The sequence below is a fragment of the Myotis lucifugus genome, unplaced genomic scaffold (genome assembly GCF_000147115.1).
Source record: "Myotis lucifugus unplaced genomic scaffold, Myoluc2.0 scaffold_119, whole genome shotgun sequence".
NCBI classification, from domain to species: domain Eukaryota; kingdom Metazoa; phylum Chordata; class Mammalia; order Chiroptera; family Vespertilionidae; genus Myotis; species Myotis lucifugus.
In genome coordinates, this window is record NW_005871167.1 from 2725156 (window position 1) to 2745313 (window position 20158).

General features: G+C 44.5%; 1 protein-coding gene across 2 annotated transcripts; it reads left to right on the forward strand.

The window, feature by feature from the left end:
* The first annotated feature begins 594 nt into the window (after positions 1-594).
* Positions 595-18186, forward strand: LOC102423399 (retinol dehydrogenase 16-like). 2 transcript variants are annotated; one of them, XM_023758009.1, is made up of 5 exons: positions 595-999; positions 2862-3241; positions 16011-16269; positions 17119-17282; positions 17837-18186. In XM_023758009.1, exons 2-5 carry the CDS (start codon positions 2929-2931, stop codon positions 18028-18030), a joined length of 930 nt encoding a protein of 309 aa, XP_023613777.1. In that variant the 5' UTR covers positions 595-999; positions 2862-2928; the 3' UTR covers positions 18031-18186. The 2 variants fall into 2 exon arrangements, with proteins under 2 accessions (XP_023613777.1, XP_023613778.1); XM_023758010.1 differs by lacking the exons at positions 595-999; positions 16011-16269 and having other exon boundaries at positions 2959-3241.
* Positions 18187-20158: the final 1972 nt, after the last annotated feature.

The window sequence follows — 20158 nt, forward strand, 5'->3', positions numbered from 1 at the left end:
AGAGCTTCATGCTTAATCTGAAGTCTCTGATTGCACAATATTCTTTACACACACACATAGCCAGACACACCAAACAAACTGAAATAAAATAAAGAATCGTTGATTCACATAATACCTTGGCCTTACAAGTGTATGTTCAGAAGGTTTGGATTCACCCCAAGGAGTCCTCTCCAGAGTGTCAGAGAACTGTGGGGTTATAAACCCGAGGCCCTCCATGCTAGGCTCTACACAGGGCAGAGTTGCGTCCAGATGGGTCCAGTGGCCCCAAATGGGGACTGTGACTCAAGGGGCCACCTCTGAAGGTGGAACAACAACAAAGGAGACCAGTGGAAACCAGCCCACGTCTTCACCCCAGACTCTCCAAAGAGTCCCATCCCTCCTCCTTCTAGGCTCCATCCTTGGGGAGGGAGCCAGGTCCAGTGTGATGAACCCATCAGGGGCTGGGACCCATGCTATGAGACACCATGAGGTGCCCTGAGGACACTGCCCTCACTCTTTCCTTTTGCTGCCCTGGACCTTTATGAGGAGCATGGATGGGCTCAATGACTTTCCACCGGTAACTCTCATCCCCTCCAGTGCCAGACCTTCACACCTAAAGGCAGGGGTGCATCTCAAAGTTTTTGGATCCACACTCCAGGTAGTGAGGCTGCGTACCTATAAAACTGGAAACAAGCTTGCACAACTAACCCTCACTCCATACCCTTTCCAGAGCCCCTTCTCATTTATGATGCAATCCCCTCTTTAGGGACCCACACAAGTAATAGAAGGGGGATGTTTTGCTTTTGACAGAAGTCTCCACTGAGACTCTGTGGAGCCACCAGGAGGTGCGTGTCTCTGTTCCAGGTGCATGTTGCTCAAGCGTGCTGCCCTGGAGCCTGGCCAAGCTACCCCCGCACTTGCATTTCCTGTTAAAGATCTACTGCAGAGAGTCACTGCTGTGAGCCTCAGTCTCTGGGGCGCGTCTGAAGGATTTCTCGTTCTAGCCCCTGTAGCTCCCAGGTGAGTGGGTGTCATCCAGATTCCGTTTCTGTCTTACTGCTCTCTCCCGAGCTTCCTTTTTTTGTGCCCAACTGGGATGGACTCTGAAGCTTCTGGCACTCCCCAAGCAGTTATATTGCTTTTAGGCTTCTCAAGAGTGAAGCACTGATCATGTGGGCTGGGAGATTTCTCTGCCTCCTAGCCCTTGAGACTTAGTGGTTGAGGGAATGTGGTCACTAAGGAAAAAATTCTCCCCTTGCTTCCAAGAATCCTCTATTTTCCCCTTAGCAGGGTTTTGTGTCAGGATTTGCATGCCCCTTGGCTCCCTGAGGATTCCAGGCCTCCTTTCTTCCTCCTTCCCTATCTTGGGAAAGTTTTGTAGCTGAGTGCTGGCAGTCACCCCAGGAGCAGGGACAGGCTGGTTTCTGCAGGGCCAGCAGGTGCCATCCTGCTGCCATCTCCCACCAGGAGGGACAAACACTCTCAGAACTACACAGTAGCGCTCTGCAGACCAGAGTTACAGCTGAAGGCTGGATCTGCCCCTGCCTGTCTCTGTCTCTTCGGCTTGCCGGCATATGTCCAGGCATTTGAGTCTCTGGTTTCTTCAAGGAAGCCTCTCCCCTCTCCCAGTGCCTCTACTCTTGCCTGCTTACCAGTCAGAACTGTGAAACTGTGGACGGTGAGGGAGGCCCCCAGAGCTTGGAACTGGCTTTTTCTGTCCCTGTCCCACGCTGCAGCCCCGTTCCACCCGCTGGCCCACCCCCTTCTATGAAATGGTTTCCTTATCTCACCCTGAAGCCCCTCAGGGACAGCTGTTCTGGGCTCCAGTGTCCAGTCCTTTCTTTAGTCTCCCGAGGGGGCAGATGTCTCCACCTCCCCATCATCACCCCGATACAAAGTGGACTGAGACCTTTGTGGTTACTGGGGTTTACAGCCTCCCTGATGGTGAAGTTAAGGACCCATACTTGGTCCCTGTTTAAGCGGATCCTTTCTACCTTCGGAGTCTGGGTCTGAGTCTGGGTTCTGAAGGTGTGGCTGGCAGGGGAGAGCCTCAGCACGGGGCAGAGGGCCAGGGCTGGGGACAAGGCATCTTCGTGGAGTGAGATGGTAGCCGTTAGACCTCCTTTCCGTAGGTCCTTCCTTTCCACCCTCCCAGGTGCCGGGAGAAGTTTCCCTGAGTGTGGCCGCCCCATTCCCTTCTTCTCCTCTTCTTTGCCTCTGAGGTAGTCAGACACCCTCCCGTCTCCAAACACCTTTCTGCCCCTGAGAGTTTGTACATCAGCAGGGGACATAACACGCCTTTCCCTCTCATTCTAATCCAAAACTTAGTTTTCTAAGCAGAGCTCAGTTTTCTTAGGAGTGAATTCTGTGCAGAGCCAAATGAGAAGAACCTCAGAGGCTCCGCCCACTGCCAAGGTCACATGGTAGCTGGAGCAGAGCTGGATATTGAGCTCACTTGTGTCTTGATTCAAAGTCCATCCTCTTTGTGAAACTCTCCAGTAGGTCAGGGAGACGAGGGTTCCAGACTTGAGCAGGAAAAAGGGAAGAAGACAGTGCTGGGCCATTGGACCATGATCATAGGGGGGCTCCAGTTTAGGGCAGGTTGATGAGGGGGAAAGAAGAGAGGAGGCAAAGAGGGAGGGGTGGAGAAGCAAGATCAGGTGGTTGGGAAAACTATGCTCAGGTCAAGGGATTTCCTGAGCAATGCACTGTCACCTATTAGAAATGGTGTAAGTGTGCCAAAGATCTACAAAATGGGCAAGAAGCGATCATACTCACTAAACAAACAAGTAAATACCAAACAGGATGAACAGGAAAGACCTGAGGACTCCATGTCAGAGTGCCTGGAGGCTGGTATGCTAACTTATACCCTGTGCTCCTAGATCCTCCTGACGGAACACTGGCCACATTCTCATTTCACCCTTGCCTACCGCCTGTCCCGGGAAAGCCATGTGGCTGTACCTGGCAATCCTCGTGGGCCTGTACTACCTTCTGCGCTGGTACCGGGAGCGACAGGTGGTGAGTCACCTGCGAGACAAGTATGTCTTCATCACGGGCTGTGACTCGGGCTTCGGGAACCTGCTGGCCAGGCAGCTGGACCTACGAGGCTTGAGGGTGCTGGCTGCATGTCTGACAGAAAAGGGGGCCGAGCAGCTGAGGGTCAAGACGTCAGACAGGCTGGAGACGGTGATCCTGGATGTCACCAGCACAGAGAGCATCGCTGCGGCCACCCAGTGGGTGAAGGAGCGCACGGGGGACAGAGGTATCACACAGGTTTCTCAAGTCTGTTTCTTCTCTCCTGTCAAGAGAAGACCCCTTGCTCCCTGGGGAAGACTCCCAACGTGTTTTCTAGGACTCGAAATCCCACTAGCGTTCTTCACCTCACCCAGCATACCAGCTGAGCCTCTTCTCGGTCCACTGCCCTAGCCTCTGACTTTGGAGCTCTGTAGCTTGGGGAGAGTTCGTGCTGATGAGAACTGGTCCCTGCAGAATTCTTGTGTATGGTTCTGAATTTCTAGATGCTGAGTGCCCCGGGGAGATGGGGGCCCACGTTCTGGAGGCGGGTGGAGAAGGGGGCACTAGCCTGAAGCTTAAATGGGTGGCAGCGCTGGAGCTGGGCTCCTGTTCTCAGCACATTAACATTTTCTTGTGGGTGAGTTTTTTTCTTTTTTTAAATATATTTCTATTGATTTTTCACAGAGAGGAAGGGAGAGGGATAGAGAGCTAGAAACATCGATGGGAGAGAAACATTGATCAGCTGCCTCCTGCACACCCCCCACTGGGGATGTGCCAGCAACCAAGGTACATGCCCTTGACTGGAATCAAACCTGGGACCCCTCAGTCTGCAGGCCGACGCTCCATCCACTGAGCCAAACTGGTCAGGGTATTGTTGGTGAGTCTTAATCATGCAATCAGGGAGTTGATGTCACCCATTTTCAGGTGACAACACTAAGATTTTAGGAGTGTCAGAAAGGAAAGTCAGAAATCTAATGTTTGTGTCCTCTCTCTCTCTTTTACTACAATTGTGCCTGTCATGTTAAGGGGAAAGAGAAAAGACAGTGATTTCATTTACCTAAGAAATGTAAAACACGATCAATGTAGAGAATATGGAAAGCACAGGGATAGAGAAAACTCACCCATAATCTCACAATCTAGAAATAATGCTGTTAACATTTTGACATATATTATATTTTGTCCATAGTTTGTATCCTATTCTGTGCATTAGTAGAAGATGAGCAATTATACAATATAATGAAATTTCTTCAAAAACATTATTTAAAAAATCAATTACAGTTGACATTATATTAGTTTCAGGTGTACAACATAGTGGTTAGACATTTATATGACTTATAAAGTGATCCCCCAACAAATCTAGTATCCACCTTGTACCACACATAATTATTACAATAATATTGACCTATTCTCTATGCTGTACTTCACTCTCGTGACTATTTCATAACTGCCCTTTGTACTTTTTTTATTTTTCTTTTCTTTTAAATATATTTTTATTGATTTTTACACAGAGGAAGGGAGAATGATAGAGAGTTAGAAACATCGATGAGAGAGAAACATCGATCAGCTGCCTCCTGCACACCCCCTGCTGTGGATGTGCCCGCAACCAAGGTAAATGCCCTTGACCAGAATCGAACCTGGGACCTTTCAGTCCGCAGGCCAACACTCTATCCACTGAGCCAAAGCAGTTAGGGCTTTCCTTTAATATTTATTGTTGAAGGTATTACATAGGTTCTCCTTTGTCCCCCATGAATCTCTTCCAACCTGCTCCTGGCCCCCGTTTTACCCCAACCCCAGGTCCTCACCACCCCATTGTCTGTGTCCATGGGTTATGCATATATGCATACAAGTTCATTGGTTGATCTCTTCCCACCCACCTTCCCCTGCCTTTGTACTTCTTAATCCCTTCACCTTTTTCACCCTATCCCCCATGCCCCTCCCACCTGGCAATCATCAATTTGTTTTCTGTATCTATGAGTTTGTTTCTGTTTTGCGTGTTCATTTAGATTCCACATATAAGTGAAATCATATGGTATTTGTTTTTCTCTCTCTAACTTATTTCATTTAGCTTATATAATAACCTGTCAGTCCATCCATGTTGTTGAAACTGGTAAGATTTCATTCTTTTTTATAGCGGAGTAATATTTCATTATGTATGTACTACTTCTTTATCCAGTTGTCTGTTGATGTCCATAACTTATTATGTAGCTACTGTAGCTAATGCTGCAATGAACATAGGGATGCATATATCTTTTCCAATTAGTGTTTTGGATTTTTTTAAATTATGTTTTATTGCTTAAAGTATTACAAAGAGTATTACATATGTCTCCTTTTTTCCCGCCCTTAACAATCCCCCGGCCTCCCCTACCCCCCAGTATCTTATGTCCATTGGTTATGCTTATATGCATGCATACAAGTCCTTCAGTTGATCTCTTACCGCCCCCCTTCCCGCCCCTCAACCCTCCCCGCCTTTCCCGCTGTAGTTTGACAGTCAGTTCAAGGCAGCTCTGCCTCTGTATCTATTTTTGTTCATAAGTTTATAGTGGTCTTTATTATCCATAAATGAGTGAGATCATGTGGTGTTTTTCCTTCATTGACTGGCTTATTTCACTTAGCATAATGCTCTCCAGTTCCATCCATGACATTGCAAATGGTAAGAGTTCCTTCTTTTTTACAGCAGCATAGTATTCCATTGTGTAGATGTACCACAGGTTTCTAATCCATTCATCTACTGATGGGCACCTAGGCTGTTTCCAGATCTTAGCTATGGTGAATTGTGCTGCTATGAACATAGGGGTGCATATATCCTTTCTGATTGGTGTTTCTGTTTTCTTGGGATATATTCCTAGAAGTGGTATCACGGGATCAAATGGGAGTTCTATTTTTAGTTTTTTGAGGAAACTACATACTGTTCTCCACAGTGGCTGCACCAGTCTGCATTCCCACCAGCAGTGCACGAGTGTTCCTTTTTCTCCACATCCTCTCCAGCACTTGTTGTTTGTTGATTTGTCGATGATAGCCATTCTGACAGGTGTGAGATGGTACCTCATTGTTGTTTTGATTTGCATTTCTCAGGTGATTAGTGACTTTGAGCATGTTTTCATATGTCTCTTGGCTTTCTGAATGTCCTCTTTTGAAAGGTGTCTATTTAGGTCCTTTGCCCATTTTTTGATTGAATTGTTTATCTTCCTTTTGTTAAGTTGTATGAGTTCCCTATAAATTTTGGAGATTAGGCCCTTATCAGATATAACATTGGCAAATATGTTTTCCCACGCAGTGGGCTTTCTTGTTGTTTTGTTGATGGTTTCTTTTGCTGTGCAGAAGCTTTTTATTTTGATGTAGTCCCATTTGTTTATTTTCTCTTTAGTTTCCAATGCCCTAGGAGCTGTATTGGTGAAGAAATTGCTTCGGCATATGTCTGAGATTTTGTTGCCTTTGGATTCTTCTAGTATTTTTATGGTTTCCCATCGTACATTTAAGTCCTTTATCCATTTTGAGTTTATTTTTGTGTATGGTGTAAGTTGGTGGTCTAGTTTCATTTTTTTGCATGTATCGGTCCAATTTTCCCAACACCATTTATTGAAGAGACTATCTTGAGTCCATTGTATGTTCTTGCCTCCTTTGTCAAATATTAATTGAGCATATTGGTTCGGGTCGATTTCTGGGCTCTCTATTCTATTCCATTGATCTATATGTCTGTTCTTGTGCCAGTACCAGGCAGTTTTGAGAACAGTGGATTTGTAATACAGCTTGATATCTGGTATTGAGATCCCACCTACTTTGTTCTTTCTCAGGATCGCTGAAGCTATTCAGGGTCTTTTTTTATTCCAGATGAATTTTTGGAGAGTTCGTTCTAGGCCTGTGAAATGTGCCGTTGGGATTTTAATGGGAAGTGGGTTGAATTTATAGATTGCTTTGGGTAGTATGGACATTTTAATGATGTTGATTCTACCAATCCAAGAACATGGTATGTTCTTCCATCTGTTTATGTCTTCCTCTATCTCTTTTTTCAACGTCCTGTAGTTTTCTGAGTAGATTTCTTTTACCTCTTTAGTTAAGTCTACTCCTAGGTATCTTAATTTTTTTGGTGCGATGGTAAATGGGATTTTTTTTTTGTAGTCTCTCTTTCTGTAAGTTCACTATTTTTTTTTTATTTTTAAAAATATTTTTATTAATTTCAGAGAGGGATAGAGAGAAACATCAATGATGAGGGAGAATCATTGATCGACAGCTTCCTGCACGCCCAGGCATGTGTTCTGACCAGGCATTGAAACATGACCTCCTGGTCTATACGCCAATGCTCAACCACTGAGCCATGCCTGCCTGGCTTCTCCATTGATTTTAGAGAGAGAGGAAAGGAGGGAAAAGGAGAGAGAGAGAGAGAAAGAGAGAGGAAGAGAGAGAGAGATGCTGGGGTCCAACCCCAGCAGGTCCAGGGGTCCCCAAAGGTGTGGACGGAGTTGGCGAAGAAGGAATGACACGGAGACATCCTTCAGTTGATTGATCAGCAGCCTAGTCAGGACCTCTAGACAGGATCTCCAGCCAAAGTTCTGGTCGGGATCTGATCAGGATCTCCAGCGAAGTTCTGTGTAAGTTCACTATTGGTGTATAGAAATGCCATATATTTTTTGGCGTTAATTTTGTATCCTGCTACATTGCCAAATTCATTTATTAAGTCTAATAGTTTTTTGATGGAGTCTTTAGGGTTTTTTATCTATATTATCATGTCATCTGCAAATAAGGACAGTTTTACTTCTTCTTTTCCAATTTGGATGCCTTTTATTTCTTCTTCTTGTCTAATTGCAATGGCTAATACTTCCAGTACTATATCGAACAGGAGTGGTGAGAGTGGGCATCCCTGTCTTGTTCCCATTCTTAGGGGAAATGGTGTTAGTTTTTGTCCATTGAGTATGATGTTGGCTGTGGGTTTGTCATATATGGCTCTTCTTATGTTGAGGTATGATCCTTCTATTCCCACCTTGCTGAGAGTTTTTATCAAAATGGGTGTTGGATTTTGTCTAATGCTTTTTCTGCATCAATTGATATGACTATGTGGTTTTTTTCTTTCAATTTGTTTATGTGATGTATCACGTTTATTGATTTTTGGATATTGTACCATCCTTGTATCCCTAGGATAAATCCTACTTGGTCATGGTGTATGATCTTTCTGATGCACTGCTGGATCCGATTTGCTAAGATTTTGTTGAGGATTTTGGCATCTATGTTCATGAGGGATATTGGCCTGTAATTCTCTTTCATTGTGTTGTCTTTACCTGGTTTTGGTATTAGGGTGATGCTGGCTTCATAGAATGAGCTTGGAAGTGTTTCTTCCTCTTGGATTTTTTGTAGTAGTCTGAGGAGGATAGGTTTTAGTTCTTCGTTGAATGTTTGGTAAAACTCCCCTGTGAAGCCGTCTGGTCCTGGGCTTTTGTTTGCTGGAAGCTTTTTGATGACTGCTTCAATTTCTTCCATAGTTATTGGCCTCTTGAGATTTTTAGATTCTTCCTGATTGAGTTTTGGAATGTTGTATCTTTCTAGGAATATGTCCATTTCCTCCAGGTTGTCTAATTTGTTGGAGTAGAGTTGTCCATAGTATTGTTTAACAATCATTTGTATTTCTGTGGGGTCTGGTGTTATTTCGCCTCTATCATTTCTGATTTTGTTTATTTGGGTCCTCTCTCTTTGCTTCTTGGTGAGCCTGGCTAGAGGTCCATCAATCTTGTTTATCCTTTCAAAGAACCAGCTCTTGGTTTCATTGATTTTATGTATTGTTTTTTTTGGTCTCTATGTCATTTATTTCTGCTCTAATCTTTATTATCTCCTTCCTTCTGCTCACTCTGGGCTTTTCTTGTTGCTCTCTTTCTAATTCTTTGAGTTGTAGAGTTAGATGATTTACTATCATTTTTTCTTGTTTTTTGAGATAGGCCTGTAGAGCTATAAACTTCCCTCTCAGGATTGCTTTCATTGTGTCCCATAGGTTTTGGATTGTTGTGTTTTCATGGTCATTAGTTTCCAGGATGTTTTTAATTTCTTCTTTGATCTCATTGGTAACCCAATCAATATTTAATAACATGCTATTCAGCTTCCAAGTGTTTGAGTATTTTGAGTTGTTTTTATTGTAGTTTATTTCTAATATTATGCCCTTGTGGTCTGAGAAGATGCTTGGTATGATTTCAATGTTCTTGAATTTGGGGAGTCTTTGTTTGTGACCCAATATGTGGTCTATTTTTGAATATGTCCCATGAGCCCTTGAGAAGAATGTATATTGCGTGGCTTTGGGGTGAAGTGTTCTGAAGATGTCCATTAAGTCCATCTGATCTAGTGAGTCATTTAGGATTGCTGTTTCTTTGCCGATTTTTTGTCTAAAGGATTTATCCAGTGATGTCAGTGGTGTATTAAAGTCCCCTACTATGTTTATATTGTTGGTGATCTCTCCTTTGATATCTTCCAGGAGTTTTTTTATGTATTTGGGTGCTCCTGCATTGGGTGCATATATGTTTATCTGGGTTATATCCTCTTGTTGTATTGATCCCTTTAGTATTATGAAGTGGCCTTCCTTATCTCTTTTTTTTTAATTTTTATTTATTTATTTATTTATTTTTGTAATTAAATCTTGATTGTTCAGATTATTACATTTGTTCCTCTTTTTCCCCCCATAACTCCTCTCCTTCCAGCTCCCACCCCACCCTCCACCCTCACTTTCCACCCACTGTCCTCATCCATAGGTGCATGATTTTTGTCCAGTCTCTTCCCGCATCTCCCACACCCCTTCCCCCGCTCCCCCAAGAATAGTCAGTCCATTCCCTTTCTATGTCCCTGATTCTATTATAATCAACAGTTCATTCTGTTCCTCAGATTATTTTTCACTTGATTCTTAGATTCATTTGTTGATAGATGCATATTTGTTGTTCATAATTTGTATCTTTACCTTTTTCTTCTTCTTCCTCTTCTTAAAGGATACCTTTCAGCATTTCATATAATACTGGTTTGGTGGTGATGAACTCCTTTAGCTTTTTCTTATCTGTGAAGCTCTTTATCTGACCTTCAATTCTGAATGATAGCTTCTTTGCTGGATAAAGTAATCTTGGTTGTAGGTTCTTGGCATTCATCACTTTGAATATTTCTTGCCACTCCCTTCTGGCCTGCAAAGTTTCTGTTGAGAAATCAGCTGACAGTCGTATGGGTATTCCCTTGTAGGTAACTGAGTTTCTTTCTCTTGCTGCTTTTAAGATTCTCTCTTTGTCTTTTGCTCTTGGCATTTTAATGATGATGTGTCTTGGTGTGGTCCTCTTTGGATTCCTTTTGTTTGGGGTTCTCTGCGCTTCCTGGACTTGTAAGTCTATTTCTTTCACCAGGTGGGGGAAGTTTTCTGTCATTATTTCTTCAAATAGTTTTTCAATATCTTGCTGTCTCTCATCTTCTGGCACCCCTATAATTCTGATGTTGGTACCCTTGAAGCTGTCCCAGAGGCTCCTTACACTATCTTCGTATTTTCGGATTCTTTTTTTATTTTGCTTTTCTGGTTGGGTGTTTTTTGCTTCTTCCCATTTCAAATCTTTGACTTGATTCTTGCGCTCCTCTGGTCTGCTGTTGGGAGTCTGTATAATATTCTTTATTTCAGTCCATGTATGCTTAATTTCGAGTTGGTTCTTTATCACAGCATCAAGGGTCTCATTAGATTTCTTGTAGATCTCAATAAGTTTGTCGGTGGCTTCTAGACAGTTTTTGAGAGACCTTAAAAGTGTGGTTCTGAACTCAATATCCTCCCTTGATAGTTTTGTCCTGTTTCTTTGTCTCCACATTTTTTATGCTTTCTTGGTGCACCCCCTAGTGGTCTTTGTGCGCAGTCTTGTTGTAGTTAAGCCTTGATTGTTGTAGTTAATACTAGGGGGATTTGACCTCCAGGCCGACTGGCTGTGAGAATCAGCTGTGTCTGCAGTGGGAAAACTTCTGTCCTCTGGGGAGGTGCTAATCTCGCCTTTGTCTGAGGCTATCAGGCAAATGGCTCTGCGCAGGGCTTGGGCGGGGTGGGTCGCACGGGATCAACAGGGCGTGCGGAGGGAGCAGTTATGGCTGCTCTCGGTCCCGTTCCCAGAGGCTCTGCTTCTCAGATTCCCAGCAACCGCTGCAAACCTCGGAGAGAAAGCTGCCCTCACGTTCTGACCGATGCCAGACAATCCCACTTCTCCCGTTTGAGTCTGAGTCCCTAGAGACTCGCCCTGATCTGGAGCTCAGAGTCTGAGACTCCCTCCCGATTGAAAACGACAACCTCGCCCTCAGCCACCAGTCCGCTCCACACGCACCTCTGCACCTTTGTATTTTCCACACTGCGCCTCCTCTGAGCCTCGGTATGCTGTTCTCTTTCCTTCTAGTTGAAGAATCTTTCCTCAGCCAGCCTTCCTGTGGTTCTGGGTGATGTCCGTTCCGTCTTTTAGTTGTATTTTTGAGGTGGTTGTTCGAGGCAGCAAACTCTGTTGTTTACCTATGCTGCCATCTTGGTTTTTGTTCCTTATCTCTTGTTATGGACTTCACTTTGAGGTCTATTTTGTCCGATATAAGTATTGCAACCCCAGCTTTTTTTTTCATTTCCATTTGCCTGAAAGATATTTTTCCATCCCTTCACTTTCAGTCTGTGTGAGTCCCTTCTTCTGAGATGGGTCTCTTGTAGACAGCAAATGTATGGGTCATGTTTTTTTTATCCATTCAGCCACTCGATGTCTTTTGGTTGGAGCATTTAGTCTGTTTACATTTAAAGTTATTATTGAAAGGTACTTGTTTGTAGCCATTTCTTTTTGTGTGTGGCTGTTTTCTTTCTGAGCTTGATATTTCTTCTTTTTACACCAGTCCCTTTAGCATTTCTTGCATGGCTGGCTTGGTGGTGATAAACTCCCTTAGCCTTTTTTTTGTCTGTGAAGCTTCTTATTTCCCCTTCAATTTTGAATGATAGCCTTGCTGGATAGAGTATTCTTGGATTCAGTCCTTTGCTTTGCATCACTTTGTAAATTTCTGTCCATTCTTTCCTGGCCTGATGTGTTTCTGTTGAGAAATCATTTGATAATCTAATGGGAGATCCCTTGAATATAACTTTCCATCTCTCTCTTGCAGCCTTTAAGATTCTCTCTTTGTCCTGAACATTTGCCATGGTAATTATGATGTGTCTTGGTGTGGGTCTTTTTGGGTTCACCTTGTTTGGGACTCTCTGTGCTTGTGTGATTTTATCTTCCCCACCTCTGGGAAGTTTTCTGATATTATTTCTTCAAATAGGTTTTCTAACCCTTGTTCCTCTTTCTGTTGTTCTGGCACCCCTGTTATTCGCATGTTGTTTCCTTTTATGTTGTCCCATAGCTCCCTTAGGCTCTCCTCCTGTCTTTTAATTTTTTTCTCCAACTGCTGCTCAGTTCGGGTGTGTTTAGTTTCCCTGTCTTCTAATTCGCTAATTCGGTCCTCCACTTCTTCTAGTCTACTGTTGAGACTTTCAATGGTGTATTTTATTGCAGCTATATCACTCTTTATTTCTTCTTGGTTCTTACATAATTTATTGATTTTTTTCATCTGTTTCTTCTTGCTTCTTGCCTAAATTGTTGATTTTTTCCTCCATCTGGTTTATGCACTCTAGGACCCTTAATCTGAATTCTTTTACTGTCATGTTGCATGACTCTGTATCACTTAGCTGCTTTTCTGGCGAGTCTTCCTTTTCTTTCCTTTGGGGGTTTCTTTGTCTACACATGTTTGGTCGTACCGCCATATCTAGATGTTGAGTCTTTCAGGGGCTGCTCCTTGGGTGGCAGTGGCTCCTCGGGCTGCGGTTGCTCCTTGGGCGGTTGTGGTAGCAGCTGCTCCTCAGTTGGTAGCAGCTCCTCTGGTGGGTGCTGTTCACAGTTGTGGTGGCTCCTCTGGCTGGTGGGGGGAGGCTTCACACACAGCTGCTGTTCCTCAGACAGAGGGTGTGGTGATCAGGAGGCTGCTGTTCCTTGGGTGGGGGCGGGCCAGGAAGCCCTCCTCATCGAGGATGATGGTGTAATCCTCTGGGGTCTCAGACAGACTGAAGAACTTGCACCAGGTCTTGGAGGACAGGAAGGCAAATTTTATCAGGCCTTAGGTAAAGAGCGGGAGACTCTCTTTGGCAACGCTGGGAACTTGCAGCAGGTGCTCCAGGATGTGGAGTTCCCTCATCCACCTGCGCTCCACGAGGGCTCATCCACGGGGGGCGAGCCGCAGCCCCCGCCCCCTGCGCACCCAGCCTGCACCAAATGCCACAGGTGGGTGGCCCGAGGACCAGGAGCTCGGCAGCGGGTGCGCCCAAGCGGACAAAGGAGAGGCCCCCCAAGCCACGAGGGGCCGAGGGCGGCAGGCGGCGGGTGAGGGCGGCAGTGCTGGCGGAGTGCCCGGTGCGGAGAGCAGCTCTGGATTTTTTTTTTTTTTTTGGAGAAATACCCTTCAGGGGGATTGCTGGATTACAAAGTAGTTCTATTTTTAATTTTTTGAGGAACCTCCATACTGTTTTTCATAGTGGCTACACCAATTTGCAATTCCACCAACAGTGCACGTTTCCTGTTTCTTCACATCCTTGCCAACATTTGTTGTTTGTGGATTTTTAGAATATATTTTTTTATTTCAGAGATGAAGGGAGAGGGAGAGAGAGATAGAAACATCAATGATCAGAGAGAATCATTGATAAGCTGCCTCCTGCACGCCCCACACTGGGGATCAAGCCCACAACCTGGGCATGTGCCCTGACCGGGAATTGAACCATGACCTTCTGGTTCATAGGTCGAAGATCAACCACTGAGCTCCCATTCTTTCCTCCTGCTGGGCTGTTTGTTGATTTTTTGATGATAGCTGTTCTGACAGATGTGAGGTGATATTCCAGTTTGGTTTTAATTTGTATTCTTCTGATAATTAGTGATGTTGACCATCTATTCATATCGATTGGCCAGCCTTATGTCCTCTTTGGAGAAATATCTATCAGGTCCTCTGGCTATTTTTAATTGGATTGTTTGTCTTTTTGGTGTTAAGATGAATTCCTTATATGTTTTGGATATTAATCCTTTACTGAATATATCATTGGTGAATATCTTCTCCCATTCTGTAGGTTGTCTTTTCATTTCATTTATAGTTTCCTTTGCTGTGCAAAAACGTTTTAGTTTGATGTAGTCGCATTTGTTTATTTTTTTCTTTTGATTCCCTTCCCTGAGAAGACATATCCAAAAATTATTTTGAAGACAAGTGTCAAAGAGTTTACTGTCTATGTTTTTCTTGTAGGCGTTTTATGGTTTTGAGTGTGAAATTTAATCTTTAATATATTTATTCTTGTATTGGGTGTAAGAAAGTAGTCTAGTTTAATTTTTGAGCATGTGTTTTTTCAGATTTTTCAATATCATTTATTGAAGAGACTGTCTTTATCCCATTGTATAGTCTTGCCTCCTTTGTCATAGATTGCTTGACCAATAGGTGTGGGTTTATTTCATGGCTCTCTATTCTATTCCATTGATCTATGTGTCTGTTTTTATGTCAGTATCATCCCTAGTCAGGGCAGGTATGGAAGGCAACCAATCAATTTCTCTGTTTTTATGTCAGTATCATGCTTTTTAAAAAACTGAATTTATTGGGGTGACATTGGTTAATAAAATCATCTAAGTTTCAGATATACAATTCTACATACAGTACATCATCTGTATATTGCATTTGTATTTACCACTCCAAATCAAGTCTTCTTCCATCACCAATTATCCCCTTTACTCTCTTCTACCTCTTGCATTTCCCCTTCCTTCTAGCAATCACCATGCTATTGTCTGTGTCCATGAGTCTTTCTTCTTTTTTTCTTTGCTTAATCCCTTCACCTTCTCACACAGCTCCCAACGCCCTCCTCTCTGACACCTACTATGTTCTTTTGATTATTATAGTCCTGTAGTATTGTTTGTTATTGGATAGCGTAACACTTCCCAAATTGTTCTTCTTTCTCACGATTGCTTTGACTAGTCAGGGTCTTTTGTGGTTCCATACAAGTTTTAGTACTATTTTTAGTTCTATGAAAAATGCCAATGGTATTTTGATACAGATTGCATTGAATATGTAGATTGATTTCAATAGTATGGATATTTTGAAGGATTGCATTGAATCTATAGGTTGATTTTGATAGTATGGACATTTTAACAAGGGTAATTATTACTATACATTAGCATGGTATATGCTTCTATTTATTTGTACCTTCTTCAATTTCTTTCTTCAATAGCTTATAATTTTCTGAGTACAGGTTTTTTACTTCTTTGATTAAATTAATTCCTAAGTTTTTTGGTGTGTTTTCTAAAAATGAAATTTTAAATGAGATTGCTCTCTTAATTTCCCTTTCTGATGGTTCATTATTGGTATATAAAAATGCAACCAAACTCTGGCCTTGCGGCTCAGTCAATTGGAGCATCGTCCCAGGTCCATCCCTAGTCCAGGCAGGTATGGAAGGCAACCAATCAATGTTCTCTCTTACATTTCTCTCTCTCTCTCTCTCTCTCTACCTTCCTCTCTTTAAAATCAATAAGCAGCCCTGGCTGGTTTGGCTCAGTTGATAGAGCATCGGCCTTTGGACTGAAGGGTCCCGGGTTAGATTCCGATCAAGGGCACATGACCTGGTTGTGGTCTCTATCCCCAGTAGGAGGTGTGCAGGAGGCAGCCCATCGATGATTCTCTCTCATCATTGTTGTTTCTATCTCTCTCTCTCCCTCTCCCTTCCTCTCTGAAACCAATAAAAATATATTTAAAATAAAATAAAATCAATAAGCACATCCTCCGGCTGGGCACTAGGAATAAACCAGGAGGAAGGACTACTCCCTGTCACCACAGCTTACAGGGTCTGCACTGCCCCAAACCCTGCAGACAGCACGTAGTTAACTGTTACCTGTTCTGCCCGCTCCCCATGCCACCTCCTCATACTGTCCTCACTCAGTTGGAAGGTGAATTGGAACCACAGCTGTGTCCTCACTGCAGGGTCTCAGCACAGTCTTGCTCTCTCCCCTCTGTGTGCCCAGGACTCTGGGGCCTGGTGAATAATGCTGGCATCTCTGTGCCCACGGCACCCAATGAGTGGCTGACCAAACCGGACTTCGTAAAGATACTCAATGTGAACCTGTTGGGGGTGATCGAGGTGACCCTGAGTCTGCTGCCCCTGGTGAGGAAGGCAAAGGGCCGAGTGGTCAATGTCTCCAGCGTCATGGGTCGTGTAGCCTTGTGCGGTGGGGGCTACAGCATCTCTAAGCACGGCGTCGAGGCCTTCTCCGACTCCCTCAGGTACTGGACTGGGACAGAACCTCCCTTGGCTCTTCTGCTTCTGTGCTTCCCAGGAAGCCTTCTCCAAGGGGTAATTTCACCCAGACTGAGAGTCTCTTCCTTCCAGATCCTTCTCTCTTGCTTTGTGCCAGGCATTCATTGGGAAGCACTTTTTTGTCTTCTGGAGGCTGGATGGGCCTCAGGGCAATGAAGTTGATTCAACCTGTCCCTGCCCACAGTCAGGAAGCATGTGAGGCAGAACTGGAACTGATCTTATTCCACTGCACAGCCCATCCGTGTACATAACTGCTATGGTAATTGGGTTCCGGGGACCCTGTTGTCAGTGAAGCCCCAGGGAAGCACTTTATTCAGGGGAGCATCTTCATCACATCAGCTGTAGAGACTCCACTGGCTACAGGGCTGAGGATGGCTGTGATGGGGGGGAGCTGAGACCACAGGCAGAGAGAGCTCCTTAGAGGACAGATGGCCTGGATGTTGACCTGGGTGGGAGACAAGAAGGAGGGGTGTGAGGAGCATGGGAAATATAAAATAGGCACAGCCCAGGTTTTATTGCATGTGACAGAAATACCAGGGGGTAGAATTTAAGTGGTGTCTTTCAGCAGAATTGGTAGGATTTGGAATTATAAGCAAATGTATGTAAATACTTGTAAAAATACTCAAACTCTATAGGGAGGCAATATTATCATCAAATTTTCTCCTCCTGTCTGCTGCACTTCACAACTCCCCAGACTTTTGAGCTTAATCTACTGCAATCTTACATTGGTGTTTTGTTGGGGTGGGTTTTTCCAGGTGTTGTTTTCTTTTATAAGATCTCTGAAGTCTTTGCCTCTCTGTCGGTTTGCCTTGCAGGAGGGAGCTCTCCCACTTTGGGGTGAAAGTGGCTATCATTGAGCCAGGTTTCTTCAAGACTTTTGTGACCAGTTCTGCGGTGATTTCTAGGAGCTTCCAAGACGCATGGGATAAGGCCAGCCCAGAGGTCAAGGAGGCCTATGGGGAGAGGTTGCTGGCACGCAGTAAGTGGGCCTTGTGGTTCATGGGGATAGAAGCAAACCATTTTTCTGAAGTCTAGATTCATAGTTAGTACAACCTTAATCTCAGGTCCAACCTCTGTGCTCTGACTCACCCAAAAACGGGGGACCTTTAATTCTATCTCCGTGGTCCCATGTTGTCAACTGGTAACCTAAGGAAAGGTTCCTGGCTTGTTAGACGTGGCACCACTGTCTCATGTGAGCTTCTCATTTTGTTGAGGATGAAACTAAAGCCAGAGAGAAAAGACACCCATGAACTCCTGGTTAGCAAGTATAAGAGCAGCTGGCTTTCAGGCACTTAGATTTCTAGTGTCTGTGGAGACCTGCAGTTATGTGTTCCACATATTCCTAGGAATAAAGCCAGAGGTGGATTAGAGTGAAACAGTTGTGCCTAGGGGAAGAGGGGGGGCACCCTCTAAAGAATTTGGGTGGATTCAATGTATGAGACCAGGAATTCTAGAAACTCATTCTGTAAGGTGATCTAAAGGTGGGAAAGTTGGAGATGGGAATACATCTGGATCCTTTCTCATTCTGGACAGCCCTGAAAGCACTTGGATCATTGGATAAAATATGCTCACAAGACCTGTCCTTGGTGACAAACAGCATGGAACATGCTCTGACCGCCTGCCATCCCCGCACCCGATACTCACCTGGCTGGGATGTCAAGCTCATCTACCTTCCCATGAGCTACATGCCCACCTTCCTGGTGGATGTCATGATCAAGTGGACCTAACCAAGACCTGCTAAGGCCATGTGACCCAAGATTGTGGTGCATAGTAGGGGGGAATTGGGTACTGTGTGAGGGAGGAGATGCATCTGTAGAGAGAAGTATGGTGAATTGTTGCTCACATTCTCAAATACTATTATTAAAGTAATATTAAATAATTGATTCAAAGAATATACATTTCTTTTTAAAAAAAAATATACTTTATTGATTTTTTACAGAGAGGATGGGAGAGTCATAGAGAGTCAGAAACATGGATGAGAGAGAAACATCAATGAGTCGCCTCCTGCACACCCCCTACTGGGGATGTGCCCGCAACCAAGGTACATGCCCTTGACCAGAATCGAACTCTGGACCCTTCAGTCCGCAGGCCAACACTCTATCCACTGAGCCAAACCAGTTAGGGCAAATACACATTTCTTTAAAGCCAGGAAAGGTTTCTGAGCAGGACACGGACTAATGTTGCAGAACCTTGTTCTTTCCAATATTCCTAAGGCCAAACTCTGCCAGCCCCTTCACCATCCACAACTCACCGAAAACCCTGTGTTATCGTCACAATTAACTAGTTATTAATATAAGGAAGGAAGCAAACGGGAATCAAATAATAAGCTTAATAAACTAAGGAGTTGGAGCAAACATTAAGCTGAATAAACTGATAAGCTGAAGCAGAAACCAGGACAGCATTCCAATGAGTTTGCAGGGAAGCTATAGCATATACAGACTCAGCACACACTCCAGGGGACTGCCACAGAGGAGACTTAATCCTCAGAGCTGACAGGAAAATCACCCCGAGGTGCTGCCCTGCCTGCCCAGACTGGATTCCCAGGAAGGAGGAGGGGAAATTCCTCTGCTGGGCACGTGAGCAGTAGAAACCAGGTGATGTAACAGAACTTTTGGACATGCGCAATAAAAGTTGTTAGCACAGGAGGGAGGTGTTTCCTTTTGGACATGCTCAGTGAGAGCCAGGGTGATGGCAGAGGGACAGAGTGTAGCCTGGGAAAAACTGGGAAGGTGATCAGATTGATTAGAGGGCATGGAACCCCAGTAGGTCCAGGTAAGGGATTGGTTGGGAGGAGCGCCCCTCGCCCCCTGCACCCCCCGCCCCCCTCCCCGCCACACACACACTCAAGCCCGGAAGAATCAGAAAGCTGGTTAGATGGACTAAATGATACCTTGTTCTTTACTGTGAACCAAGAAAATATGGAGAGTTAACAGCCCTGTGACTGTTGCTTCTAGACCCTACCCGTCCTCTATGTCCCTGAGGGTGTATTAATGCTCTTCACCCCAAATAAAATCCTGCCATCACATTTATTTATTTACCAGAGGCCCGATGCATGAAATTTGTGCAAGGGGCTCGGCCCTCACAGCCCCGGCTTCGTCTGGAAGGTCATCGGGAAGGATGTCCGGTCTAATTAGCAGATTACACTTTTATTATTATAAACTTTTGCCATCACATTTAAACTTCTCCACATGTGTGCCTTTTGAAATTCTTTTCTCTCAACAGCACAAAAGAACCTGTTTTCTCCAGTAACACCTGCCCCTGCCAATGAGATCTACGGGTCTGTATTACAATCCTCTGTCTCCCCCCTGTCTCCTCCAGAGAAGTTTCCTGCCAGCTGAGTGGGCTTGGGACTTAGGAGGATGGGGCAAGGGTGGCCTTTGGAGGGTGAGAGGAGACAGTGACCCTTCCTGGAGCCAAGGGTGCAGTGTACACGAGGTGTGGCAGGAGGCCTCCTCACCTTTTCCCAAAGCCTGCGCCGAGCATTCACTGCAGGGTGAACTTTGGAATTTCCTAGCATAGAAGGGGAACTTGACTTGCTGAGCAGCTATTGCCTTGGGATTGATGCAGGTTGTCCCAAAGCTAGGCTCTTGGTGTTCAATGCCGGCCTATCTCTATTTAACCCTAGTCCTGGGATTTCAAGTGTATCTTTCCCAACCAGGGTGTGGAAAACAATTATTCATGGTTTTTCTTTTTCTCATCTTCCCCCCCCCCCCCCGCATCTCCTTCTCCATTTCCCTTTCTCTTCTCTAGGTTTCCCTTCATTACTGTCTCTTACCCACTTCTCTCTACCTGTCTATATGTCTCTCCTATAAAGATTAGTGTTGAATTACTACTTCTATCTCAAACTTCCGTCCA